At 41.8% G+C, this 25,811-nt stretch overlaps 1 protein-coding gene across 1 annotated transcript in view; it reads right to left on the bottom strand.

The window, feature by feature from the left end:
* chsy1 (chondroitin sulfate synthase 1) overlaps positions 1-25,691 on the bottom strand; it is a 58,639-nt gene extending 32,948 nt beyond the window's left edge. The window contains exon 1 of the mRNA XM_059952607.1: positions 19,364-25,691. Coding sequence (XP_059808590.1) covers positions 19,364-20,134 — 771 coding nt within the window. The 5' untranslated portion in view covers positions 20,135-25,691. The remainder of the gene's footprint in view (positions 1-19,363) is intronic.
* Between the last annotated feature and the right edge of the window lie 120 nt (positions 25,692-25,811).

Below are 25,811 nucleotides of genomic sequence, written 5' to 3'. Positions count from 1 at the left end.
TCTTTAAATTGGTAAATACAAAGTGTTCAGAATATTTTCAATGTGGTGGTAATAGGTCGTTGATAGGGTAGTGGGGCAATGAAAAAGGATGTGAGGGATTGGCAGGATTGTAAAACTGATGTAGAACTGAGGTTAGTCGGTTCAGCCACAGTGATATTTAATGAGAGACCAGTCTCAAGGTGCCAAGATGCTGATTCCTGTTACATGTTTGCATTAAATGTGAAGACCATATACAGATTTTTCAATACATGTAATAAAGCGGTAGTGTACATTGAAGGTTATGAACAGTTTGTGAGGACAGCAATATGCCCTGTAAGAGAAAATATTCCATGTGATGACAAACATATATTACACATTTGAAGAGAAGATTACTACAATGCAAGTCATGACAGAAACTGGGAAAGCACATAAAATTAAGAAATTGTTACAACCGACAGAAAGCAGAGAACTGTTTACATTACATTAATACAGGAAACCAATGCAACTGCTGAGACCATATACGAGTTTGAAAATGGACTAAAAGCAAGCCCTAAACTGTCTTTGCAATGATGTCTGTCAAGAGATGGGACTATGCTACAAATGGAGAACAGTAATTTCAGCAAGGTAGACTCTGCGACATCTTCGTTTGCCTGAAGCTCAAGAATGTGCCACAAACAACTCAAGATCTTGCCAAGACCAACTCAAACTTTGGATTGCAATGATCATAGAATGTCTGGGACTTTGGTGAATGGTCGTAAGAACCTCTAACAAGCAGAAACACCTTCCTCTATCGATTGAACTTCGATTTCTCAAACATCTGGTAAATGCACCCCCCCCCCCACCTTCATCATTCCCACTTCCCTCTCATCTCCTTACAGGCTCATCAGTTCCGTCTGGTGCTCCTCCCACCTCCCTTTCTTCCATAGTCTTCTACCTTCTACAAGATTTCCCCTTCTCCAGCCCTTTATCTCTTTCACCAATCAATTTCCCAGCCTTTTAGTTCACCCCCTCCCCTTTTCCAATTTCACCCATTACCTTGTCCCTCTTCCTCCCCTCCCCCACCTTCTTACTCTGACTTCTCGTCTTTTTTCCACCTGATAAAGGGTCTCGGTCTGAAACGTCAACTATTGACTCTTTTCCATAGATGCTGCCTGATCTGCAGTTTGTTCAGAATTGTGTTGCTTGGATTTCCAGCATCTACACATTTTCTCTTGTTTGACACCTTCCTCTGTGCAAAGTACAACTCAATTAGTAGAATGTTTCCTCAAATCCCAATGAGCTGGTTTTACCATGGCTCTAACGTATGACAATAGCACAAGACATTCCTTAAATTACATTTGAATTGATCAAATTTGATTTAGACTTGTTTTATAACATTCTACTGACTTAGCTGATGAATTCTTTTTAGCCAGCTTCTAAACTTTATCCAGTTAGTGAGCAATATTTTTGATTAATACCAAAAATTACTGACTGAAATGTTACTGAACTCACAAAACTCACTCATAAGTGCAATAGCGTCACAGCTGAACAGGCTCATGGATAGGAAAGGGTTAGGCAGATATGGATCAAATGCAGGCAAATGAGACTAACTCGGGAAAGCACCTTAAATCAGCATGAGCGGATTGGTTTGAAGAGCCTATTTCTGCGCTGTATAATTATGACACTAGAATACAATGCTCAAATATGATAAAGGTCTAGAAAATCTTAAAAACAAGCAAGAGTTTGACCCTTAGAAGCAAGGGGTTGGCAAAAATCAGTCAATGAAACTATATTGAAATTTTGGGAATTGTCCTTTCCTTAATATCCTGAAAACTGGCATTAAAAAATTGGTGAATACAAAAAAAATTCGACAGTCAGTGAGTGCTGCCTCCAGTAATATAATCTCCATCAAGCAATCTTACATTCATTTTGGGGTTTCTCAATGTATTAGTTCAACAACTAGCAGTGAACTGAACAGCAACAAAACCCTAGTCATCTGCAAACAGATTCCCAAAACCTCAAGGGCTCAGAAGAACAGGACAACTAAAATAGCTTCACCTCAACCAAATTCACGTGAGCAGCAGGACTTGACACCGCGATGACCAACATCAGTCAATACTGAGTGTCCAGAGCACACAAGGAGCCTGGACTAATTCATCACTGCCACTGGACACCTCTACACAACTGTTTACATATCATAAGAAACAATAATCCATTGACTATAACAAACACATATCCAGCCATTTTACAAAACAAGAATCTACTGGAATTGACCAATTAGAGTTAATGTGATCTCAGAATAATGCCACATATTGTGTGAATAGATTGTTGGTATTGGAATAACTATATTCACTGTTTGTGAACTGGGATGGAAAGGTCCAGCACCTTTAATATTATTTGCCAATTGAATGGGAAGATTGATGTCCCTTCTAAGGACCATTTAACAAGGCAAAGAAATTTTGTCATTGGGATTGGGTTTAGAGTTTTCACAAGGAGTGGACTTGGGCTTAACTTCCTATCCCAGAACATAAATTGACAGGAAATGGTATCCACTGCATTCCAGAGCAAGGATTTCCTCAAAAATGTTGTCCTTCCCTGAAAATTTAGAAATAGCGCCTTGTAGCCCCGTCATTAATGTACATCAAAAGCAGTGGTCCATGTACATGGGAACATAACAGTACATACAGGTGTCCCGCTTTACAAATGTTCGCTCTATGCCACTTCGCTTTTACAAAAGACCAACATTAGTAACCTGTTTTCCCATTTTGAGGATTTTCGCTTTTACGAAAATTTTCCCCATATAAATTAATGGTTCTTTGCTTTATGCTATTTCAGCTTAAGAAATGTTTCATGGGAATGCTCTACCTTTGTAAAGGATGGGACAGCTGCACGCTTCTTTCTAGTGTAAAACAGAACAGACCACTACTTCTGATGTCCTGTCACTCAGCCAACTTTCTATCTGTACTGCTAAACTACCCCTCTGGATTTTCTATACTTATCCCATGCTTATTTGTCTTATCCGGCTGACATGGTTTAAGGTCTTTTCTTTCAACCCCTGCTTTTACTGTCTTTGGTCACTGAATGAATAAAGACTGTGCAGGAAGACACCTACAAATGTAGCTTAAAGATGGGCAAGAATTGTACCTCAACACTCATGTTGCAAGATTTCCAAATGAGATTCGGAAAGAAAATCAAATGGCAGAGCATTAGCTGTAGAAGTTGTAGAAGACCCTAGATGCCAAAACCGTTGCATGTCTCAGGAAATAAACAATTTTTTTAAGACAAGAATGGATGAGAAAATGCTGGACCCAGACAAAATGCATCCCATATTTCAAATGATCATCTCTTCTGGCTACAGTGACAGAGGACTAGGAAACCAGCTGATGTGGTACATGGTTTCTCGGGCTTTCACAACCCAGATGGGGCCACATTACTGGTGAGCAAATCAGGACTTCAACATGTTAGACAAGTTATGTGCTACACTATCAATGCCTTGCTTAAATCTGAGTACCAACAAAAAAAAGGGTCAGAACGCCAAGGAAAAGAGGAATTAAAAATTAGCTTAGTCAGAGGTTGCAAAGTATAATGGTTGATGGAACTTCAGTGACCAGAGGGCTACGATTAGTGGCATCCTGCAGGGCTCAGCAATTGTCTCCTTGATCTTCATTGTTATTATGAAAGCCCATATAGGAGCTATGACTGTCTGCAAATGATAATGATATTGGTAATATGGCTGATAGTGAAGTTCAAGGGTGTAGGAAAATACAATAGGGCTGGCTGAAGGGCACAGAAGTGGCAAAATCAATACAAAAAATATGTAAGCCAATGCTCCTGGGGAGGGAGAACAGTGAACAAATCACAGAGTACAGCATGGAAACAGACAGATCACGTTGACCAAAATGCCTAATTAGTTGCATTCTCCTAATGGAAAGATAGCAGAGAAATCCTCCAAAGCAAGCCCTCAAATCCCACAAATTAACACAGTATACCTGCTTACCAGTTCATCCAAAGGAAAATACAAGAGCAAGTCACAATAACTATACAAAACTAGCATTAAACTGCAGTTACAATCTGATGATCACACCACAAGGATGACAGCACTACAGCAGCTTGAAGAGTTCAAGCATTTTATGTCAGCTCAACACCCCTGCAAGAACATTAATAGCTGACCTTGCCAGCAATAAATCTTAGCAATCTTTTGCACTTAAGAACCTTAAAGTTATGTAATGAAAATCAGTTCTCCTAAAATTTTCATACTAAAATTTGATTCACCGCATATTAGTCCAAATGGAATTGTTAAACTTCTCATAATTACTTCTCATAACCACTGAAAAATAGTGCTTCTTCCCACCACTGAATTTTTTCCTTCATCATTTAAAGCTTCTTTTTGCACACCCTACGCTAAGATATTTGAGATCTTGTACTCCTTAAGGAGAAAACAAAATCTGTGATTGAGTGGGAGGTTGGGTCTGGAAGAGGCTAGAATTAGCAAGGAATGTGCAGTTTACTTTGCTCTGCTCCTGACACACGAAATACAGGCATAAAAAGGGCTTTGTTTTTCATTGCAACGAACAAGGCTTGCTTATGCTGTGTGCAGATTATCAAGGCACCAGCACCCTTTACTTCAGTAAGTGCAGCTCACCGTTCCAGGTAGATATGGACAATTTCAGAGAAATACACACTGGGAATTACTGGAGAAAGACTAAAATGGTACTACAATGCCCAGCCACTAGAGACCCAAAGCACAAGACTTAATGAAAACAGTTTGAAAATTAGTGACACTCACAATTTGATAACAGCAATAATTTAGGATTATCTTAAAAAAACTGTTGGAAGGGCCAACAGCTAGTTCGTTGGAGGGGATCTTTTCTGGGACATTATGGATAATGAACAAGATCAGCAATGCCCATGTTTGTGGGAGTTACATTTAGTTAATATTCAGTTAATATTTAGTTAACAGCATATTTAGTTAATCAATAATAAAATTGTTAACTTAGGGCTTCATCCAATTCAAAAAAATGTTACATCAGCCCCAAACTGGCTTATAATTTTAACTAATTCAAATACTCCCCTTTAGTTACATTAATTTCAGACTGCTCATCTAATCAGTACTGTGTTATAATTCCTGAGGTTTATATTAAATGCACTACTGTTTGGTATTACCCAGAATCATGATCAGGTCACAAGGCTCTTTCCAACTGAAGCCAGAGTAAAGAAAAAGGTAATTGCATAAGGTACTGCTGTGAATGGACTGAACTATTCAGCTTACTACTACTACTGAATATTTTCGATTGACCTCCTCATTAATTTGGGAATTGACATGTACAATTTCTCACATGCAAACAGTAGAAGCTCAGAGTGCAAATGACTCCATTCCCTGAGCTCAAGGGCTTCAAGTTTCAGGAGCCAGGTCAGACTATTATGTAACTTTTATTGCTAGGAGTTGAAGTGTCACTATTTACTCACACTCACTACACAACTAATTCAACCCATTCTGACACACAAGAGATTGCAGACGCTGGACCATGACACAGTGAACAGCCTGCTGAAGAACAAGCAAAATGAATTGTTAATGCTTTGGGTCCAAACACTGAATCAAGTCTAAGTGGAGAGGGGAGAAAACTAGTACAACTCAAACCAGGTAGGGGAGGGGCAAGAAAAACCTGTGAGAAAATTGTAAAGTCTACCTCCATATGGCTGGGCATGAACAACGCGTTTCCTAATTTTAGGAAACCCTCTCCTATGGCAGGTTCTTTCCTATCCCTCATCCCCTCTTAGGAGTCTCCTCCAGATCCCCCCCATTTTTGTCCCCTTTACCCCCACACAAATCCACCACCCCCAGCAAATTAGTCACCTTGTCCCCTTCCTGATTCCATCCACATATCAAACACACAGTTCATCCACAGGCTTCCTCCCGACCTCCTCACCTTCATCTAGTTCTAGCTAGTTCCATCTGCTCATCACTTCTCCCCTAATGGTTCCTATTATCACCATTTTTACTCATCAGATTCCAAAACCTTTGCAGTCCTGCTCAAATCCCTCCAGCAGCTGTATCCAACCTTTACATCATCTATCATTCACCTGCCACTCTCCCAATTCCACTAGACCCCCACCCCTCTCCACTGCAAGCTGCTCATCATACCTTCCACAGTCCACCAGTGAGCACAGTCTCTTGTCTCACCCCTCCCCTTTTCCTCTTTACACAACCACCTCCCTGGCTCAGTCCTCATGCTTGGTTTTTAACTCAAACTATGAGATTTCTGTTCCTCCTACAGATCCTGTTTGACTCACCGAGTTCCTCTGACATATTTCTTCATCCATTCTCGGGCATGTTTATTATGCTCAGCTGACACTGTGACAAATGACATGGTTAATCTGAGGATAGTATTAATACCCTGGTTTCTGCTAAAATTCCACCCATCCGAGCAGGTCCATTCCTACAAAATTTCAAAATCTTAAAACACTAGAATTCATTCACTTTTCTTTAATGAAGGTTGTCTGCCAAAATTGGCTGCTCAGTGTGCCAGGACTTGCTGTCCAGAGGGCCCCCTCCAAATCGTGCTGCATGAGGTAAGTTCTCTGAAAGAGCAACTATTGTTTAGCTTTTAACATGAAATGCAACAGTAAAACATATTCTAAAAGCTGATAACTTTTTTTTTTAAAAACACACACACACTTAATCAACCAAAGAATTTAATAAAAGCAATCAAGTTTATTTGTTTTCGAGGTTCAGTCCCCTCCCCATTCTCAATATATAGTTAGCTTTAAGTCAGCCTCGGGGCTTTTTTCCAAGCACATTCCCTACAAACCCCCAGTTTAGATTGTCACTTTCTATCCACTCCTTACATACAGCATTATTCAGTTTTCATTTTATTTATATTTACAGCACGGTAACTGTCCCTTCTACCCCAATGCTATTGAAAATGACAACTGTTCTTAGGACCCCAAGATCAACCCCAAGAGAGGAACATCTCCCAAAAGCAAGTACAATCTGAAGCACAAACTCTTCCAAGCCTCAACGAGTAAGGGATTTTAAAAGACAAAAGGCCCAGAGTGCTAAGGGAATCATGGATGACTGGGGCTGCGTATGTTATTGGATGGATTGCAAGTGCAATGGAAACTACTTTGGGGGGCTGTAAGCACCATCTGATCCTACATTAAATGCTGCGATTAACACATTTCAATGCCTCCCTTTATCTTGACTTATTCAGCCATTTGCATCACTAATGATCTCTTCACAAGCAAATTCAGATATTCATTTAGAGAACAATTTACTATAGCAGCACCACAATCATCAAACCAGCACAGCACCTCAATTGGAACATAATTTAGCCCATAAACACTGGAACAACTCAGCAAGTCAGGCACTATTGCAGAAGTGAAATAAACAGTCAATCTTTCTGGTCGAGATCCATAGTCAGGATTGAAAGGAAAGGGGGCAGAAGCCAGAATAAGGGCAAGGGAAGGAGTACAAGCAGGGAGGGGATAGGTGCAAGACGTAAAGAGCTGAAGGAGGAATCTAACAGGAGAGGAATCATGGAAGAAAGGGGAACCAGAGGGAGGTGATGAGCAAAGGATGTGAGAGGGTAACCAAAATGTAAAATGGAAAAACAGAAGGGTCGAAGGAAGAAAAACAAATGACCAGAAGTTGAAGAAACTGATATTCATGCCATCAGATTGGAAGATACCCATTCCTAAAGCACTGCTCCTCCAATCTAAGTTCGGCCTCATCTTGGCAGTAGTAAGCAATGCACTGACATCAGAAGCAGTGACCAGGAAATTCAGACTGATAATGAAACCATAACTGGTTTAGTCATGTCATTCAGGAATAAAAGTAAGCCACCCATGACTTGCCTGTTAAAGGTGACTAACTTGTAAATGCATCTTCATTTCAGGACAGATAATAAATGCTAGCCATGTCAGTGAACCTGGATGGTTTGAGCATCTCAGAAACTGCTGATCTCCTGGGATCTTCATGCACAACTGTCTCTCAAGCAGGGGTCCTAACCTAGGGTCCAGGAACCCCTTGGTTTATGGTAGGAGTCCATTGTAGAAGGAAAGTTAGGAAACCCTGCCTTAAGAGTTTAAAGAGAATGGTGCAAAAAAAAATCAAGTGAACAGCATCAGGATAGGGTGTGGTAGCTGTTTACAAAACTAGAGCTTCTGCAGATGCTGGAAAACCTGAACAATGTACACTTATACTGCAAAGCCATTTGTCACTACTGATCTTCAGAGGAAAGAAATTGCTACCCTTGGCAGGTTTTATGAAACTACAGAACAGTAGCAATGGTTTCAACTTAATTCAATGGGTCATACATTTGTTTAAAAATCTGAGAATAACACCTAATAAAGCATAAAGCATCATCCCAAGTTACTTCAGGGAAAACTAGCTTCATAAATTCAACTACTCTCTCATTAACACACACAAAATGCTGGAGGAATTCAGCAAGTCAAGCAGCATCTATGGAGAGAATAAACAGTCGACGCTTTGGACCAAGATGATTTGCTAATGCTAGGTGCTTTACTAGGTTTTGTTCTTTTACAGAGCAGCAACATTACAAATGAGCGGTTAGCTGGGTATTCAAGCGGATCTGGTGTCCCATGTACGCCAGACTAGATAAGTACAGTAGAATAAATATCCACCCATTGAAAAATATTTGTGAACCAGACTGATTTATGATTATGTAGTTCTGGTCATTACTTACATTTGCTGCAAAGACCGTTTGTCACCACTGATCTTCAAGGATGCAAAATGCAAGTTATCCTTGAGGGAATCCTGCATAAGGACTCCCAAGTCCATTTTCCACCTCTGATTGCTCAATTTTCTCCTCATTTAGAAAATAACCTATGCCTTTATTCTTTCTACTCAAGCGCATGATTATATACTTCCCTACAATAGGCTACGAATCACTCCTTGAAAATCTCTACAGTCTGATTTAATTGCTTTGCACAATAAACTCCAATGGGGATATTTCAAACAGATGGACCACGATTAAATATTGTGCTAGGCTAGTTTAGGAACACAAGAGACTACAGTTGCTGGAACCGGGAACAAAAAAAAATCGAAAACTGCTGGGGAAAAAAAAGAGTTAAATTACTCAAGTACAATGTCAATCTCTATTGAGTGAGCAACCCAATTAGCCTGCATTAGAAGACAGCTCATTTACTGTTGTATGAAACTCAATCTAACAATTCCCACCGTCACACTGAAATGCACTCTGTGGCAACAGAGGGACAGAAGACAATTCTGGTCAAGACCCTGCTTCAGAAGTGGGAGTAGATCAGGCAGATGATAGCTTCCAGAAGTGGGAGAGAGGGGTGAGGCCGAGACCAGTGAAACCAGATGCGGGAGCGATGACTAAATCAGAGTTCAGGTTTCCTGTGACGGGGGCCTCCCTACTGACACCCTCAGAAGTCAACTGCAGCTCCAAAAACTAAAGTAGCTCTGCACCATCCAGGAGAAGCAGTGCGTTTACCCACCAACAAAACAACATTCATTTCCTCCACCACTGCACTGAATACTACCTACACTAATGTGCTTGGACCACAGTTTACCCAGCACCTCCCAAACCCATGATGGCTATCAACAGACAAGGAGCAGCTATATGGGAACTCACTGCTTTTAGGTTGTCCTCCAAAACACACACCCATTGCCTTATTATTGCAAAATCCAAATCCTGGAACTCACTGGGATCACTAATGATTCAACCCCACTTTCCTACAGGCAGGGCCAACTAGTTTTGCCAGTGACAAAGATTTCTCAGAAAGTTATAAACAGTGGTGTCCAAATTACTCAAGTACCATGTCGACCTCTGCTGAGTGAGCAACCTAATTAGCCTGCATTAGAAGACAGCTCATTTACTGTCGTGTGAAACTCAATCTAACAATTCCCACCATCACATTGAAATGCACTCTGCTTAAGATGCAAGCAGATCATGCACCGTTTAATTTATGATTCTACAATCTTTCTAATTAAACAATGGACAAAATTGCATTTAGTGTGCAATTTAAATCTAAACCTTTTAAATCACATCATAGAGCATCAGTATTGAGAGCTCCCATATTGACAAATCTAATAGACTGTAACCAAATCTGCCGTCAAGGATTAGACAGGAAAGCAAGTTGTCAATTAATTTAACTTACAGCCCCTACACAACTTTGGCAGGTGAAGTATATTGCTGGATTTACATTGTTTTATCCTCACACTGCATAAGAAAATTTAGCTGATTCAGGTTAATGGTAGCAAAACTATAAATTACTGATTAAACACATTTTCCTCAGATACCATAACTGCAATCAATAGCCTGCAAATTCCCTTTCAGAGCTGAGCTTTTGAACCGCCTGTATGACCTGAGAGTTTTACAGTGTGAACTGGGGTTGCAAAGACGCAGGATGGTTGCAGCATGGGGGGTACAGGCCAAATTGAGGCAGCGGGGCCCGGGCCCGAGTGCGGGAGGTGAGCCAATGCTGGAGCCACTTGGAGGCGATTTGATGCAGCAGACAAGGTGGATGCACCCAGGACCAGGTTCAACAGCGAGGAATGAACTGAAGTTTGCGATTTTGTAGATTATATATATATATATATATTTTTTTTTAAAGTTAACTTGGTTGCATGAAGGTCAGTATTCCACTTGAACTATTAAGATCGCTTGTAAAGTTGGCATGGCTCCAATCTAGAAAGAATGTTTTGCTCATTTGAGTCAGTTCAAAAATATATTTACCACTGAATGCATCCTGTTCTCAGTAATGAACTATGGCAGTGAGTTCACTTACATGGCATAAAATGTTAAAAATGGCAGTTTGTATTCATTATTCAAGGTAATCATAAGTTTGGGTGGTGCCCCAGGTAGTCATTCTTTCAACACGTTTGACTCTTGTTACTGATTCTTCAAAGATTGAAAGTTTAAATCTTTTACTGGAATGATTGTGGTGTCTGAGATGTGATCCTGCATATCTATTTCCTTCCAAGAGAGTTCAGAGCCTATTTCCAGAAACATTGTCCTCTGGCTTTACTGCATCTAGTTCTGAGACACCAACTGGTGTTTCTCTTAGTTTCTGGAATTGACAAGGCTTAAGTAAAGCCATGGCAGAATTTCTGACTGTACCACTTGTGAAATGAAAGTTTAGTATTCGAGTGTATCTCCTGGTTTGGCCTGATAATGACACATACACTAAGTGGCAGAGAGTGAACTAAATATTGAGACCTAGCACCATCATCCCAGTTGTGGCTCTTCCTTCAGCCATTGAATTAAAGCTTTGCCATGCCATCTAATCCATCTCTGGAACAATTTTGCGATGACTTAATTTATTTAGGTGCTCTTGCCCATTAAACCCTGGTGTTTGGACTACTTTTTCCAGCTGTATTCTTGTTTTGTGCATATTTTAAGTTTTGGTTGGTTCAAATTTAAAAAAAAACAAAATACAATGGATTCTAGTTAATTGGGACTTATCAGGACCAGTACATTTTGGCCCAATTAACTGGGTGCCACAATTAGCAAAGTTTCACGGAAATAGGTAACAAGGTATAAAAAGAAACAAACTACTATTTAACTGAGTAACAAATTATGTTTTTAAATTAAGTACAAGTTCAGTAACCCTTATCCAAAATCTTGGAGCTGGAAGCATTTCAGATTTTGGGTTTTGGAATATATAATGAGATAGCCTGGGATTTCATTATTTTTGAACTGAACTTGTGTGCTATCAGTAATTAGTCTTTGTCACACATATGTAGCCATTCAGCGTGTTTTCTCTTCAGCCAAAATCTTGGGAAATTCAGTTAATTTCTTTGCTGCTCCTTGCTCAGCAAACACTATCACTACAAATCTCTAAAAATTTAATGCATGCCTTTAATTTCCGCAACCAGCCTGATGAATATTCACAATTACCATTAATTTTCAGTTCATTGTGATAGATTTTTGCTTGTTTCACGATCAACATACTGTCAGATGACATACATTCACTCTGGTGACGGACCCACTCTTTCAATACAGAATTAAGATCTTCATTTGCTGTAATGTTTTTCTATTTTTCATTCTGTTCTTTACATATGTGATGTCACTTCTCATCTGTCTGTTGTGTGCGGAGACCGATGCACCTCCTGGTAACCTTCCCAATGACTTGTCTCCAATGGGAAATTCCACAAGTCGGTGCTCAAAATACATTGTGGATAAAGGGTACTCAACCTACACGGGACAAATCATAACACTAAAACTACTACAATATATAAAACTGTATTAGTTCCTCATAGTTATTCGGTGTCCACTGATATGTTTTCATTGACTGTAAATGAAAGTGCAGGACTGCCTTCAAACAGTGCTTTTGACAATTGCATCCTCCAAATCTTCATTTCAAGACGATGGTCAAAATCTTCAAATTCTTCGTATTTCCTAACTTGTTGAAGTAATAAAAATGTTTCATTTTCATTCCCAGTTGTTTCTGGCATCTCCAAGACCACAGTGAGCAAAACAGTTCCGAATTGTCTTACTGGTAATTACTAACCAACTATCAGAGACAAAAATCACTGCTTTTTTTTTTAAAAACACGAACACACAAAAATGCTACTAAACAAACGTTTACTCTGAGCTAATGACCATATGACGTGCACGTGACCGATTCTAGTTCGAAAATGTTTGACAAGTCTCCTGTCCCAATTAAGTGGCATAGTGCCCCAAATAAAGGAAATCCCAGCTTCTTTCCGGATTGATTCTGTACTTTAGGAGCTGTCCTGAATAAGCGACTGCCTCGATTAACTGATGGCCCAATTAACCAGAATCCACTGCATCTATTGGATTGGGAATTGTGCACAGAACTGTGGATTTTATTTCCATTTGAAAAAGTGGACACAGGGCAAATGTACTACGTATTGCTATACATCATGCTACCATTTAAAGTTCTGTCCTGGGTTCTCAGTTTGCAGCTCAGGTTTTAAGTTAAACCCCTTCCATCCACTGCCATTAAATGTGAACGCCAAATACCTTTGAGTTTCAGAAAGTATCTGTATATCATTCTTCCCCTGAAATTTATAATTTCAACATTATATTTCATAAAGCATCCCGAGTGTTGCTTCTACTGTCATATGACCCTTGGCCAATCATTCTGACCCAAAACCAATAGCATCAAGCACGAGAATGCTCTGCTACCTTCCCCATAAGTAATTATTCTACTGTAGGTAGAAGACTTTGTCACTGGCATTTGGAACACTGGACACCCACGTTTGCATAATTATGTTCACATAACTTAAATCTATTTCTTATGTCGGATGCACTAGCAATTTCCTCTTTAGCTATAGCCTTTAGTTAAATGTTTGTAGGTAAAAAATATTTGTGGGGATCTTTAGAATCTATGCGAGGAAACTGCTAACAATGACTAAATACAGATATCTGAATGTCGAGCAAGCAGTAAATGAAGGGAATCAGTAGATTGATTTGCATCTTTGGCAAAAATGGATTGTACAGAACAGAATTTGGTTACTACAATGCAATGTGCTGTAGATTCTTTTTAGATACAGCTTTTTGTTTCGATGCTTGCAGTACAGTTCTCCAATGTGCAGACTCCAAGGCTTCTGTGCAATTAGGGTCGGACAATTAATGCGGTAACCACATCAGTAACAGAATTCATGAGCAACACACACAAATTGCTGAAGGGACTCAGCAGGTCAGACAGCATCTATGCAGGGGAATACAAAAGCCACCATTTTTAGGGTGTTTTCCTCCTCCTAGACGAGCTGCCAACCACAGCTACATCTGGCAAAAAAAAATTTTTCTATCTCCAGACATTAAGAATTTCCACATACTTCCAAGAGTAACTAATTAGAAATCACTATCTCAAACATAAGTGTTACAATGACTGCCAAATGACAGGAAAAATAACAGTCATGGAGATTTCCTGCATAAAATGAAATACTGTAGTTCTGGATTGAGAAATTCCACCCAGCGTCTCAGCTGCACCTAACCTGGCTTAATACCTTCATAAAAGAACTACAGTTTTTTTGGTTGGTCTACTTCTTTTATACACACATACACACACCAACCCAGAAAAGCAATAAGCCAACAATCAAACTCAGACGTGGGTTAAAATTTGACTGTACAAGATAAAGATTCCAACACGTACACAAGGTACAGTCGGCCCTCTGCATGCGCGGATTCAACCAATCGCAGATCGGGAAAACCCAGAAGTTCTCTCTCCAACACGTTGTTTGAGCATGTACAGACTATTTTTTCTTGTCATTATTCTCTAAACTATACAGTATAACAACTATTTACATAGCATTTACATTGTATTAGGTATAAGTAATCTAGAAATGACTTAAAAGTACAGACAGCCCCCGGGTTATGAACGAGCTCTGTTCCTGAGTCCGTCTTTAAGTCGGATTTGAAGTCGGAACAGGTACATTATTATTTAGCGTCAATTAGTCAAATGTTTTTCTTGGTATATAGTACATATTTTACATTCCTATGCATATAAAACTCTTAAGAAACATACGTATTTCAATAATTAAACCACTGCATTGCTTAGTAATAATTGTAGCTTTCATCGGGGCAGGGTCTATCACATGCTCCATTAAAATTGTTTCGATCGTTGACCGACTGTAGCCTAATGCTTTTCCAATGACCGATGACGTTTCACCTCTTTCTGATCGCTTTATTACTTCCACCTTATTTTCAATCGCAATCATGATTATATTCATGAACAGAAACACTGCGGATTCAGAGCTATGCTGCCATGTCCTAATGTCCACCGCACAGAGACACGTTAAATAAAGTCCGGGGTTCCGCTTGGTCCTAAAGACCACTGCACTGCTTCAGGTTAAATAAGGGACTTGAGCATCCGCAATTTTTGGTATCTGCGGGGGGGGGGGGGGGGTCTCGAAACCAATCCCCTGTGGATAAGGAGGGCTGACTGTATATGCATTTCATCTCTGCAACACTATTCACTCCATCTCAATACTACTCCAAGTCTGATCAAGCCACTGCTCTTCTCACCGCTGAAATACCACTCAGATTTTAATTAGCCTTTTGTTCAAATACAATTCCATCACAAGAAGAAATAAAATCTTCAACCTGAACACCGAAAGCTTCTTAAACCCCCTGCCCCTCCCCTAAATACTGTCTGATCTGCTGAGTGTTTTCAGCATTGCTTTTATTTCATATTTCCAGCATCTGCAGTATACATTTAAAAAGTAATTCTGATGCAGAACATCAGATAATTATCCCTTACTTGATAAGCAAACCTCAGGAATTCATAAGGTTACACTGAAATTTGGAAATGAAAGCTCAGTTTTTGAAGAATTTATTGCAGCCTCTTATTTTAAAGATCAATTTAATTCAAGTGTTTGCTTGAAGTTTCAACTTAAGGCACTTCCCCCTATGTTATCCAGTGCACTAGTTATGATGCAGCATGTTATAAGGAGCAAGAAAAATGTCTAGTCTGCTTTGTAGATCACAAACCTACAATTTCAGCCTTCTCTAAAAATTTGTGCTAACTACCCTTTGTCTTTAAAAGTAAATCCCCCCCCCCCCCCCCCACAGCTGCTGAAAACTCATGGGGCAAAGAAGCGAGAATTACTAAACCCTGTATTGGCTGCTCTACATAAAAATGATCAGCTCCATCTGTGAGAGGTTGGGACCACCTTGAATATAGAGCATTTTGCTGCAGAGTAGAACTTAGCAATAAGATTCCAAAAATTTATTCTGTTGCAGGACACCAGTTGGGTCCACATCTAGAAAGGATTCTACACCATTCACCTGCCCATTCTATGGTTCATTCTTCTACTGCTAACATCAAGGCACCACAGAGTCCATGAGTAACAGTTTCCCTCTGGCCCAATACAAGGATCTCTTTACTTAAATAACAATAAGGCTTGAACCATCCTCACTCATTACATTTCCCAAAAGCCTGCAGTTGAATCATCACATTTCCCTTGCAGAATCTGCATCAGTCTGAGGTTAGTTCCAACTGGAACTGCTGAGACCACAAAGAGAATATTCATTTTGCAAGTTAGAGAACATTGTGTAATAATAGGTGGCATTGTTGAATATGTAGTTAGATAGTATATTGACAAAGATCTGGGGAAAATACAAAATAAGAAAACTGGATGGGTCGTGTCTAATGATGAAGAAATGGAAAAGCATATTTTAGAACAAACAAGCAAATCAACCCAAATATTAAGGTCCCCCACAACCTCATCCACAGCTGTGTCACCACCCATGGCTCCAATTTGCTAATTAAATTTGCTGACGACATGACACTGGCCTAATCTCAAATAATAACAAAGTGGCCTCCAGCGAAGAAGTCATCACCCTGACACAGTGGTATCAAGAATACAACCTCTCCCTCAATGTCGCAAAAACAAAGGAGCTGGTTGTGGATTACAGGAGGAATGGAGACAGGCTTGACATCAACGGATCTGGGGTTGAGAGGGTGAACAGCTTTAAGTTCTTTGGCATCCACAACACCGAGGACCTCAAGGGGTCTGTACACACCAGCTGTGTGGTGAAAAAAGCACAACAGCGCCTCTTTCACCTTAGACGGTTGAGGAAGTTTGGTACAGGTCCCCAACTCCTAAGGATTTTCTACAGGAGCACAATTGAGAGCATCCTGACTGACTGCATCACTACCTGCTATGGAAACTGTACTTTCCTCAATTGCAGGACTCTGTAGAGAGTGGTGCAGACAGCCCAGAACATCAGTAGTTGTGAACTTCCCATGATTCAGGACATTTACAAAAACAGGTGTGAAAAAAGGCCTGTAGGATCACTGGGGACCTGAGTCACCCCAACCACAATCTATTCCAGCTGCTACCATCCGGAAAACAGTACCACAACATAAAAGCCAGGATCAAGAAGCTCCAGAACAGCTTCTTCCACCAGGCCATCAGACTGATTAACTCATGCTGATTTGAGTGTATTTCTGTGTTACATTGACCATTCTATTTATTATAAATTACTATGACTGCACATTGCACATTTGGATGGAGATGTAAAGATATTTTACTCATGTATTCTGCATCACTACCTGCTATGGAAACTGTACTTTCCTCAATTGCAGGACTCTGTAGAGAGTGGTGCAGACAGCCCAGAACATCTGTAGTTGTGAACTTCCCATGATTCAGGACATTTACAAAAACAGGTGTGAAAAAAGGCCTGTAGGATCACTGGGGACCTGAGTCACCCCAACCACAATCTATTCCAGCTGCTACCATCCGGAAAACAGTACCACAACATAAAAGCCAGGATCAAGAAGCTCCAGAACAGCTTCTTCCACCAGGCCATCAGACTGATTAACTCATGCTGATTTGAGTGTATTTCTGTGTTACATTGACCGTTCTATTTATTATAAATTACTATGACTGCACATTGCACATTTGGATGGAGATGTAAAGATATTTTACTCATGTATTGTATATAAAGGATGCAAGAAATAAAGTCAATTCAATAAAGTTGCTCCACAACAACTTTGTATGTCAATGATTTGGATGACAGAATTAACAGCTTTGCGGCCAAGTTTGCGCATGGTATGATGATAGGTGGAGGGACAGGTAGCATTGAGGAAGCAAGAACGCTGCATAAGGGCTTTGATTGGAAGAATGGGCAAAGGGGTGGTAGATGGAATATAGTACAGGGGGGTGTATGGTTACTTTGATAGACGGAATAAAATTGTAGACTACTTTCTAAACAGGAAGAAAATTCAAAATCCAGGGTGCAAAGGTGTTTGGGAGCCCCTGTGCAGATTCCCTAAAGGTTAACTTGTAGGTCGAGTCAGTGGTGAAGAAGGCAAATGCAATGTTAGCATTCACTTTGAGAGGACTAGAATATAAAAGCAAGGATGTAATACTGAGACTTTATAAAACAGTGGTGAGGCTTCACTTGGAGTATTGTGAGCAGTATTGGGTATTGAGCTGCCATTGGGAAGAGGAAATCTCATTAAATGTTAAAAAACCGAGGCAGATGTGGAGAGGTTGTTTCCTGTAGTGGGGGGGGGGGGGTGGATGGAGTCTCGGACTAGAGGGCACAGCCCCAGAATAAAGGGGTGTACCTTTAGAACAGATGAGGAATTCATTTGGAAAGCGGGTGGTGAATCTGTGGAATTAGATGGCTGTGAAAGCCACGTCCTTGAGTATGTTTAAGGTGGAGGTTGTTAGGGTCTCGATTAGTTAGGTCGTGAAAGGTTACAGGAAGATGGCAGGTGTTGAGAAGGGAATGGATCAGCCACGATAGAATGGTGGTGCAGACTCCATGGGCCAAATTCTGCTCCTCTGTCTTGTGGACAAAACAGCAATAAAGCTAAAAGGTTACAAGCGTGTATATACAAAGGCAAAGGCTCATTGTTTAATCAGCAACAGAGAGCCAAGTTGGAAGTAAGAGTTTAAAGAGGATGTTTATTTAGCAAGAGCAATTCAGATGGCAAGAGAATGATAATACTAGGCTGAGCAGATTTAATCTGCATCTCAGTGGCCAACTTCACATCCAACATGATAGCTTAACACTGCAGAGAAAAAATCCTCAACGCAAGCAACTTCTCAAAGACAAAAACAATATTTGGTCATGTTCTCGAGGCTTGTTGCAACACAACTAAAAACAAACTTTTTGAGTCAACTTTTCAGTTACTCCGAAGAAGAAATAAAAACACCATCTGCCAACTGGCCTTGGAGGCATAACATCTTAGAATGCCCGGCTAAAACCAAATAGCTGACATTTAGATTGAACTACAGGCACGGCGAAGCAAACTTTTAAACTCATGAAAACATACTTGGGGTTGTGAGACAACTCCTTCAACGGCAACTCTTCTCACAATTGAGCAACCAGTCTGTTGCCTGCATCCGTGCAAATTGTAAATAACCGAGGCCACAGTACTGATCCCCGTGGCACACCACTAGTTAAATCGTGCCAAGAAAAACAATCACTTATGCCTATGTTAGTTAGCCAGCCGATGTACGACCTCTTACTTCCCACAACCACCTTTGACGCGAAAACTTTCATACAGAAGTCTCCTAGACTCTTAATTAGGACTAAATACACGCAAGTTTAAAACGCGACAACATAACCCCTAGTTAGGAGTGTCCCCAAGCAGTACAATGTTAATTCTGTCATGTCAAGCACCTTTAAATGAGATCACGACTTACTTCTAACTATGATTATTAAGCCGAAACCTTCCCCCACCCCCATTCCCTCATGTTTTTGGTCGAGTCACCCAACTAAAACCAATAAACTACCAGGCGAACATCATTTGTCATCTGCCTCAAAGTTCCAAACTTTAAAGATTGCAATGCACCAGCCTCCAACATTTGGAACCACTCTATTCTCCCTTTGAAGAAGTGGTCGGGTCAACTTTTTCTTTTGCCCCCTGAAGTTCACACGCTGCGGCTTGACCCGGGCAGACGACTCCGGGCTACTCCCTCGGGTCTTACCTCGTACGACCAAGCGCACTGGACGCCGGCAAACCTGCGCACACAGCGGCCGAGCTCCAGGTCCTCGTGGGTGGTGTACATCTCCCGCAGGCACTGCCCGATGTGAGGCAGCACCCGGCGCAGCAGCTCCCGGCTCAGCACCACGCCCGGGCCGCCCATGCAGAAGTTCTCACCGGGCTCCAGCGCCAGCTTGCCCATCTCCTCGGGGGCGCCGAGGCCGGTCTGGCCCAGGTAGAGCGGCTGGCTGCTGTTGAGGCCCCGCAAGAAGCTCTCCAGCTTCTCGCCGCGGATGTAGGTGTCGTCGTCGGCCCGCACGAACCACTCGAATTGCTGCAGGTGCCGCTCGGCCATGTACTTGAGCATCAGGAAGGACTTCTTCTGCGGCGGGTAGGTGTCGTCCACGCCGGGCAAGGCGACCAGGGGCAGCGGCAGGCTCAGATCCGAGCCCTCGCTGGAGAAGAACTCCACCCGGCCGGGGATGTGCCGGGCCCAGGTCCGGTAGGCCGCCAGCGCCCGGCTCTTCAGGTACTTCTTGGCGCTCATCACCCCCACGTACATGAAGCGCGAGGCCGGGGCTTCGGAGGCCGACGGCGACGACGCGTGTAGCCGGCCGGCCCCGGGCCCCCGGCGGCCGCACACGGCTCGCACCCACTGGCGCTGCGCCTGTCCCCGTTCGGAGGCCCGAGGGAGGATGAGCCAGGAAGCCAGCGCGAAGCCGAGCACCAGGCCCAGCAGCACGCTCAGCCAGGAGCGCCGGCACCGGGGCGCCATCCCCAGGCCCGCTCTCTCCCTGCTGAGGAGGAGTGGGGGTCCCTGTCGCCAGCCGCTCAGCTTCGCGCCGCACTCAGCCCAGCCGCTTCCAGGGGCGGAGCAAGGCCCCGGACCGCGGCCGCTCCATGCTCCGCTCTGCGGCTTCCCAGCGCCGGCAGCAGCGCCTTTAACGCGGCCCGAAGCGCTCCGCTGATTGGCGGCTCGTCCAGATCCGGCCCCTTAAAGGTGCCATGTCAGCGGCGGCTGGGGCTTTAAATCCCGCCCCGCATCCAGCCCGCCGATTTCAACTCCTCGAGCTTCCTCCCTCCGGGATTTCAGGCAAAAGTATCGCCGGGAGTTGAAACAAATCCCAGCCCGTTCCCTACGCTCGCAAATACAGACGCCTGCCCAGGAACTTGCTTCAGCAGCACGATTCCACTAAGATCAGGAGGAGTTAGGAATCTGGAACAAAATCCCGTCTGATCTTTGAGCTCGGCCAATTTCCACCATTTCATGGAACATCGAACAGTACATCAGAGGAACCGGGTCTTCCACTCACCATCTTGATGCCGAATGAAACTAATCCCTTCTGCCAACACATGAAACAATATCCATGTACGTTTTAAAACTCTTGAATGCCCTTATTGCGCCTGCTTCCACCTCCACACGTATCAACAAGTTCCAAGTACTTGCCTCTAAAACATTTCCCCTCTCATTTTAAAGCTATGCCCTCTATATTTCGTCATTTCTACCATGCGATAAATATTCTGGCTGACTACCCTATCTGTGCCTCTCATGATTATATGAAGTCCTAGCTGGTCTCCCCTTCCACCGTTTGTCTTGCTGTGTGCGGGTGGTAATGTAAGTTTTCTGTAGTTGCAGGCAGCCCGAGGTCTCGTAGTTGAAGCCCACCTTCTGGAGACTAACGTGGAACTTAATTGAAAAGTGAAGTCACTTATAAAGTGCACGTGCTCTAAAGATTTTTCACATTTAAAATATAGCACTGATGACAGGAATTATGACAGGAATTTGTCAACTCAGTCATTCAACTAAACATTTCCAAATGCCCTGGCATTATTCCTTAAGTAACATCCCCAGAAAGATTTATACTTTTCATCTGCAGTGATACCATGTACCTACCTTAGAGATTATCTTCAAAATATTTATTTGGCAGAGCACTTTAGGACAGCTTGTTGAAACACAGCGGCTATCATCCATATTTTTGACTACCTCAGTGTGTCAAAGTATGTCTGATGTATAATTACTACTGTAAAATTGTAACAAATTTAGAAAAGATTCAAAATCCAGCATTATCCCAGGGGAGATTTTAAAATCAAGCCACGTCTGCCTGTATAGAATTCTTTCTGGATTTAAAGCACTACACACCTTGTCCATAAAGTTAAGACCCAATACCACCCATGTGCTGCAAACCTCTGCAATTTCCTTTATTTAAGGTCGAAGCAGTCAAACTAGGGGTTAAAATGAGCAACCACAAAAAGAGATTTAGAGCCCAAAAACTAGCCCTTGTGCATTTAAAACCATCCAAGAGTTAAACCCAAAAAATTCATGGGGATTAAAACCACTGCAGTTTTGGACAGGGATTTGAAGTCTAACTGAGAGGATGTACTTACTATATGAGGAAATGCAGCCTAGGTTGACCAGGCTAATTTCTAAGATGGTAGGAACCCAGTCAACAAGAAGTGTATTCATTATAATTTAGGATGGGATATATTGAAAAACTACAGAGCTCAAGAGTTCAACTGACTGTAAAGAGAATATTTACCCTGGCTTTGATATCTGAAATGAGGGGAGTTCACACAGGTTGGAGTTCACTGCCACTAAGGTTGTGGCGACCAAGTCCCTGAATAAATTCAAAGAGATGGATAATTTTTTCAGGCAAAAGGGTGTCAAAGAGAAAGGATGAACATGGCATGGTAGTACTGAACTGGTTATGGGTCAAATGGTCTTCAGCTGTTCTTACTTTACTCAATCTCCGTGTGAGAGAGTGGGCAAGTTTAAGGACTTAACATGAAAGTGAGTGTTGCATGTTGGATTTCTTGCCAGTGAGGTAGTACAAGGGAAAAGGAAGAATGAAATACAGAATATAGCGTTACAGAAAAATGCAGTGCAGGAAGTCAATAAGGTGTACGGCCAAGATAAGATAGATTGTATGGTTAAGAGGCCATCTTACCATAACAGGGAACTGTAGCGGTGTGCTACACGCAGCGCTAAAATTACGACACGGAGTCGGTAACTGCAGTCGAAGGAAAAAAACTTTATTCGAAATCTTCAGCCTCACTTTTAAGCCTCCCTCAACCTGCCCCCCATGGCGCAGAGGCTCCAAAGCTCTGTGCTCGCAAACCCCCGTAGGCTATCTAATTGTGAGTCGGTTCGGATGTGCCAGGAAATGGGTCGCCACAGAACGATTCTTACAGCAGTGAGATTGGAGCTGTCCTTGAGCCTAGGTTTTGCATCAAGTCCAATGGGAGAGGTAAGGGAGAAGGGTGAATGGATTTAGTAAGTGTAAGTCCATGGAAGGGAGGCTGGTTTTTGTGATGTGCTGAATACAGTTTCTTACTGTCTTGGGCAGAGCAGTTGTCATACCAAACTGTGATGTGTTCTATGATTTGGTTATAAAAACTGGTAAGGATCATTGGGGACGTGCTGAATTTCTTTGGCCTCCTGGGGATGTAATGGGACTCAGGTACTTTCTTGGCCATGGTTGAACCTGAACAATATTGCATTGTGTATCCTGCACATTTACCTGCATTGTGATCATACAGGTAATGGGAAATCAACTTCAAGCTTAAGTTCGAGTTTAATTATCATCAACCATACCTGAATTTCCATGAATACAATCAATGTTCCTCCGGGCCCAAGGAGCAAACCACAGTACCAAGTCACGCACGGCACAAGGCACATGTAGCACATAGAAGATAGCAGTAAACATAAAAAGTGACGTCCTGTAAATTGATGTTTCATGGGTGTTAACAGCAAGAACAAGCAGTTCTCAGCAGTCCGCATATGAGTGTACGCACACACTCAATCTAGCTTCATTGCACTGATCAAACTCTGGCGGGAAGCACTGAAGGAAAGGGGGCGGCGCTCAACCCAGCATGAACGCCGTGCTCCAAAGTCTCCTCTCTTGAACAACTTCAACAGGCAAGCCCATGACTTCAGGCATAGTCCTCAGTACAACTGAGGCCACGCAGCTGCCCCACCATCTATTTTGCAGATAAACAAGGGAAAAGGACTTGCGACATTTTACATTATCAACATCCAACGGGGCCTTGCAATCACAAGAGAAACGTACAAGGTAATCATTCGCCGTTAGACTGTAGACTGCCTTTGTGCATCGACTCTGATGAATTCCTGTAGCAAGTGGTAACACCATCCACACTGTCCAGCTCCTCTGCTAACAAGCAGCTCGCTGATGGTGTAGACCTGCAGTACCCGACTTTCTTAATGTCAACTCTCACACCACACTTTTTGCTGTAACAAAAACCCCAACATGAAAAGCCATTGACCTGAAACATTCACTTCATCTCTCTCTCCTACACCCCCACCCCAACCTACTGAGTATTCCGAACATTTCCAATCTTTATCCCAAATATTCAAGGAGGTAATTTTCCAGCTGAGCAACAGATCTTCATCTTTCAGTGGGAAACCACATGAAGATTTTATTGAATTTAGGGGTCTGTAGGCCACATGTAATGGCCAATACCAGATGAAGTGGTAACCTCAGTGTGCAGGACAAAACTGAAGCAGAACACAAATAAAAAGGTTGGAATTTAACTAAATTAAGCTGTGTCATTTCAGCAATACAATCTACTTCAGACTATAACTTTCATTAAGTGTTTTGGCTTCTGGTTCTAGATTAAATGTCTCAAACTCTTGTTCTGCATTTTTTTGGATTATATTTTGCTCATAAGATCTCAGATATGACCATGGTGCAGCTAATTTATGATTTCTGAAATTAATCATTGTTTAAAATGATTTATCTGTAGTGATCGGAGACCTCTTTGTGCTTTATTAATATATACTTTTACTTCAAACTTCAAAGTGATCTTAGTTCAACTTTGCTGAATATCACTTTGTCGTGCCTGTGGCTCAGATGTTATTTTGACTTAAGTGGGAAAACTCATTTTCCATTGAGCACCATATAAAATTAAGACACAAGAGTCTGCAGATGCTGGAATCTGGAGCAACCCCCAAATGTTTCAGGAACTCAACTGGTCAGGCAGCGTCTATGCTGAGAACTGAATGGTCAGTGTTTCATCGTCTGGACCCAAAACATTGACTGCCCATCCTCCATCAATGCTGCCTGACCTACCACATTTGTCCAGCATCTTGTGTGTTACATGCAAAGATTGAGGCCTGTTTGTTAACAAGAATAAAAGAGTGAGGGGTAGACTCCCTTCAGTATGCTCCATCATTTAGTATGATCATGGCTCAGAACATACTTGTCTCAGCCCTGTTTTCCTCCTCCTCTGCCCAGATTCCTAGTAGTGATTACAACACGTGTAAAGAGAAAGAAAACACAACTTTAATGCAGGAAAATCTCAATTAGTGTTGGATAGTGCTATTAGTTTTCTTTTTCTAGTCGAGGGTTAAAAGCAAAGCAAATAAAAAATCCATAGGAAACAGGGAGGGAATATATAGCATAACTTATTTTGTTTTGAGCTGTAAGTCACAAAAATGCAGAGGTGCATCTAATGTTGTCACTGAACATTGCATCAGCCAGTTTCACTGTAATTGCACTTGACTGCAAGGTGCAAAACAACTCAAAGATATCAGTATTTCTCCTCAAGGACAGGGGTTTCCTTAATGGTAGGGACTCAGGGCATTTAAACAAAAATCAGGAACCTCTGCAGTAGAGGCTTCTTTGTATTGCAATTATTTTGATCAAAGGGATAGTGGCAATGGTTGAATCTTGATTTCTGGTACATGGGTTTCCACTGGGTGCTAAAGCATTCCCAAACATCTTAATGATCAGCTGGCTGATAGTTTAATAAGTTACCATAAATTGCCCTCAATGTTAGTTGAAGGAGAAATGGTTTGGAATAGTTGATGGGAATTGTAAGAGGAGTTAATGAAGAATTGTTAATGGCTAGATTGAATGCAATGCACCGAAGAGCCTGTTTCCATTTGATAAAACTCAAAAAAGATTGCACATTTTGATCAGGAAAATTTGAAGTACCCCTTAATTTTCATGTGAACAGGATAATTACTCCAAACATTTGCAGCAATGACTAATTCGAGTGTTTTAGAGCTAGATGGTGTAATTATGACTTGTGCAGTTGCCAGAGCAGACACAAGTGGAAAAAAATTGCTGTAGATGTTAGAAATCTCGTGTAAAAACAGAAAACCCTGGAAACACTCAGAAAGTTAGGCAGAAATCGGTGCAATCCAGATGATCAAAAGAGCTCAGCAACTTGACAATCCTCTAGTCTCACCTTATCAAACAGACTAGATGGGCCATAGGGTCTGTTTCTATGTTGTAGTGCTCGGTGACTCAATGTCCTTACCATCTCCCCACACACTTTGTCAGCAACTTCAAACTAACTTGTTTTCTCTTACCCAGTGCCAAGAAAAGATCGTTGACATGAAACACCAACACAAGTACCACCTTAAAAATTGTGTCCAGCATTTTTGGCTTTGCTGAATTGAGATCTTCATTACCGTAACAAAGGATTCA

This window comes from Hypanus sabinus, chromosome 28, assembly GCF_030144855.1.
Source record: "Hypanus sabinus isolate sHypSab1 chromosome 28, sHypSab1.hap1, whole genome shotgun sequence".
In the NCBI taxonomy this organism is placed as follows: Eukaryota; Metazoa; Chordata; class Chondrichthyes; order Myliobatiformes; family Dasyatidae; genus Hypanus; species Hypanus sabinus.
The sequence above is the reverse complement of the archived record's forward strand: the minus strand, read 5'-3'. Positions and strand labels throughout refer to the sequence as shown.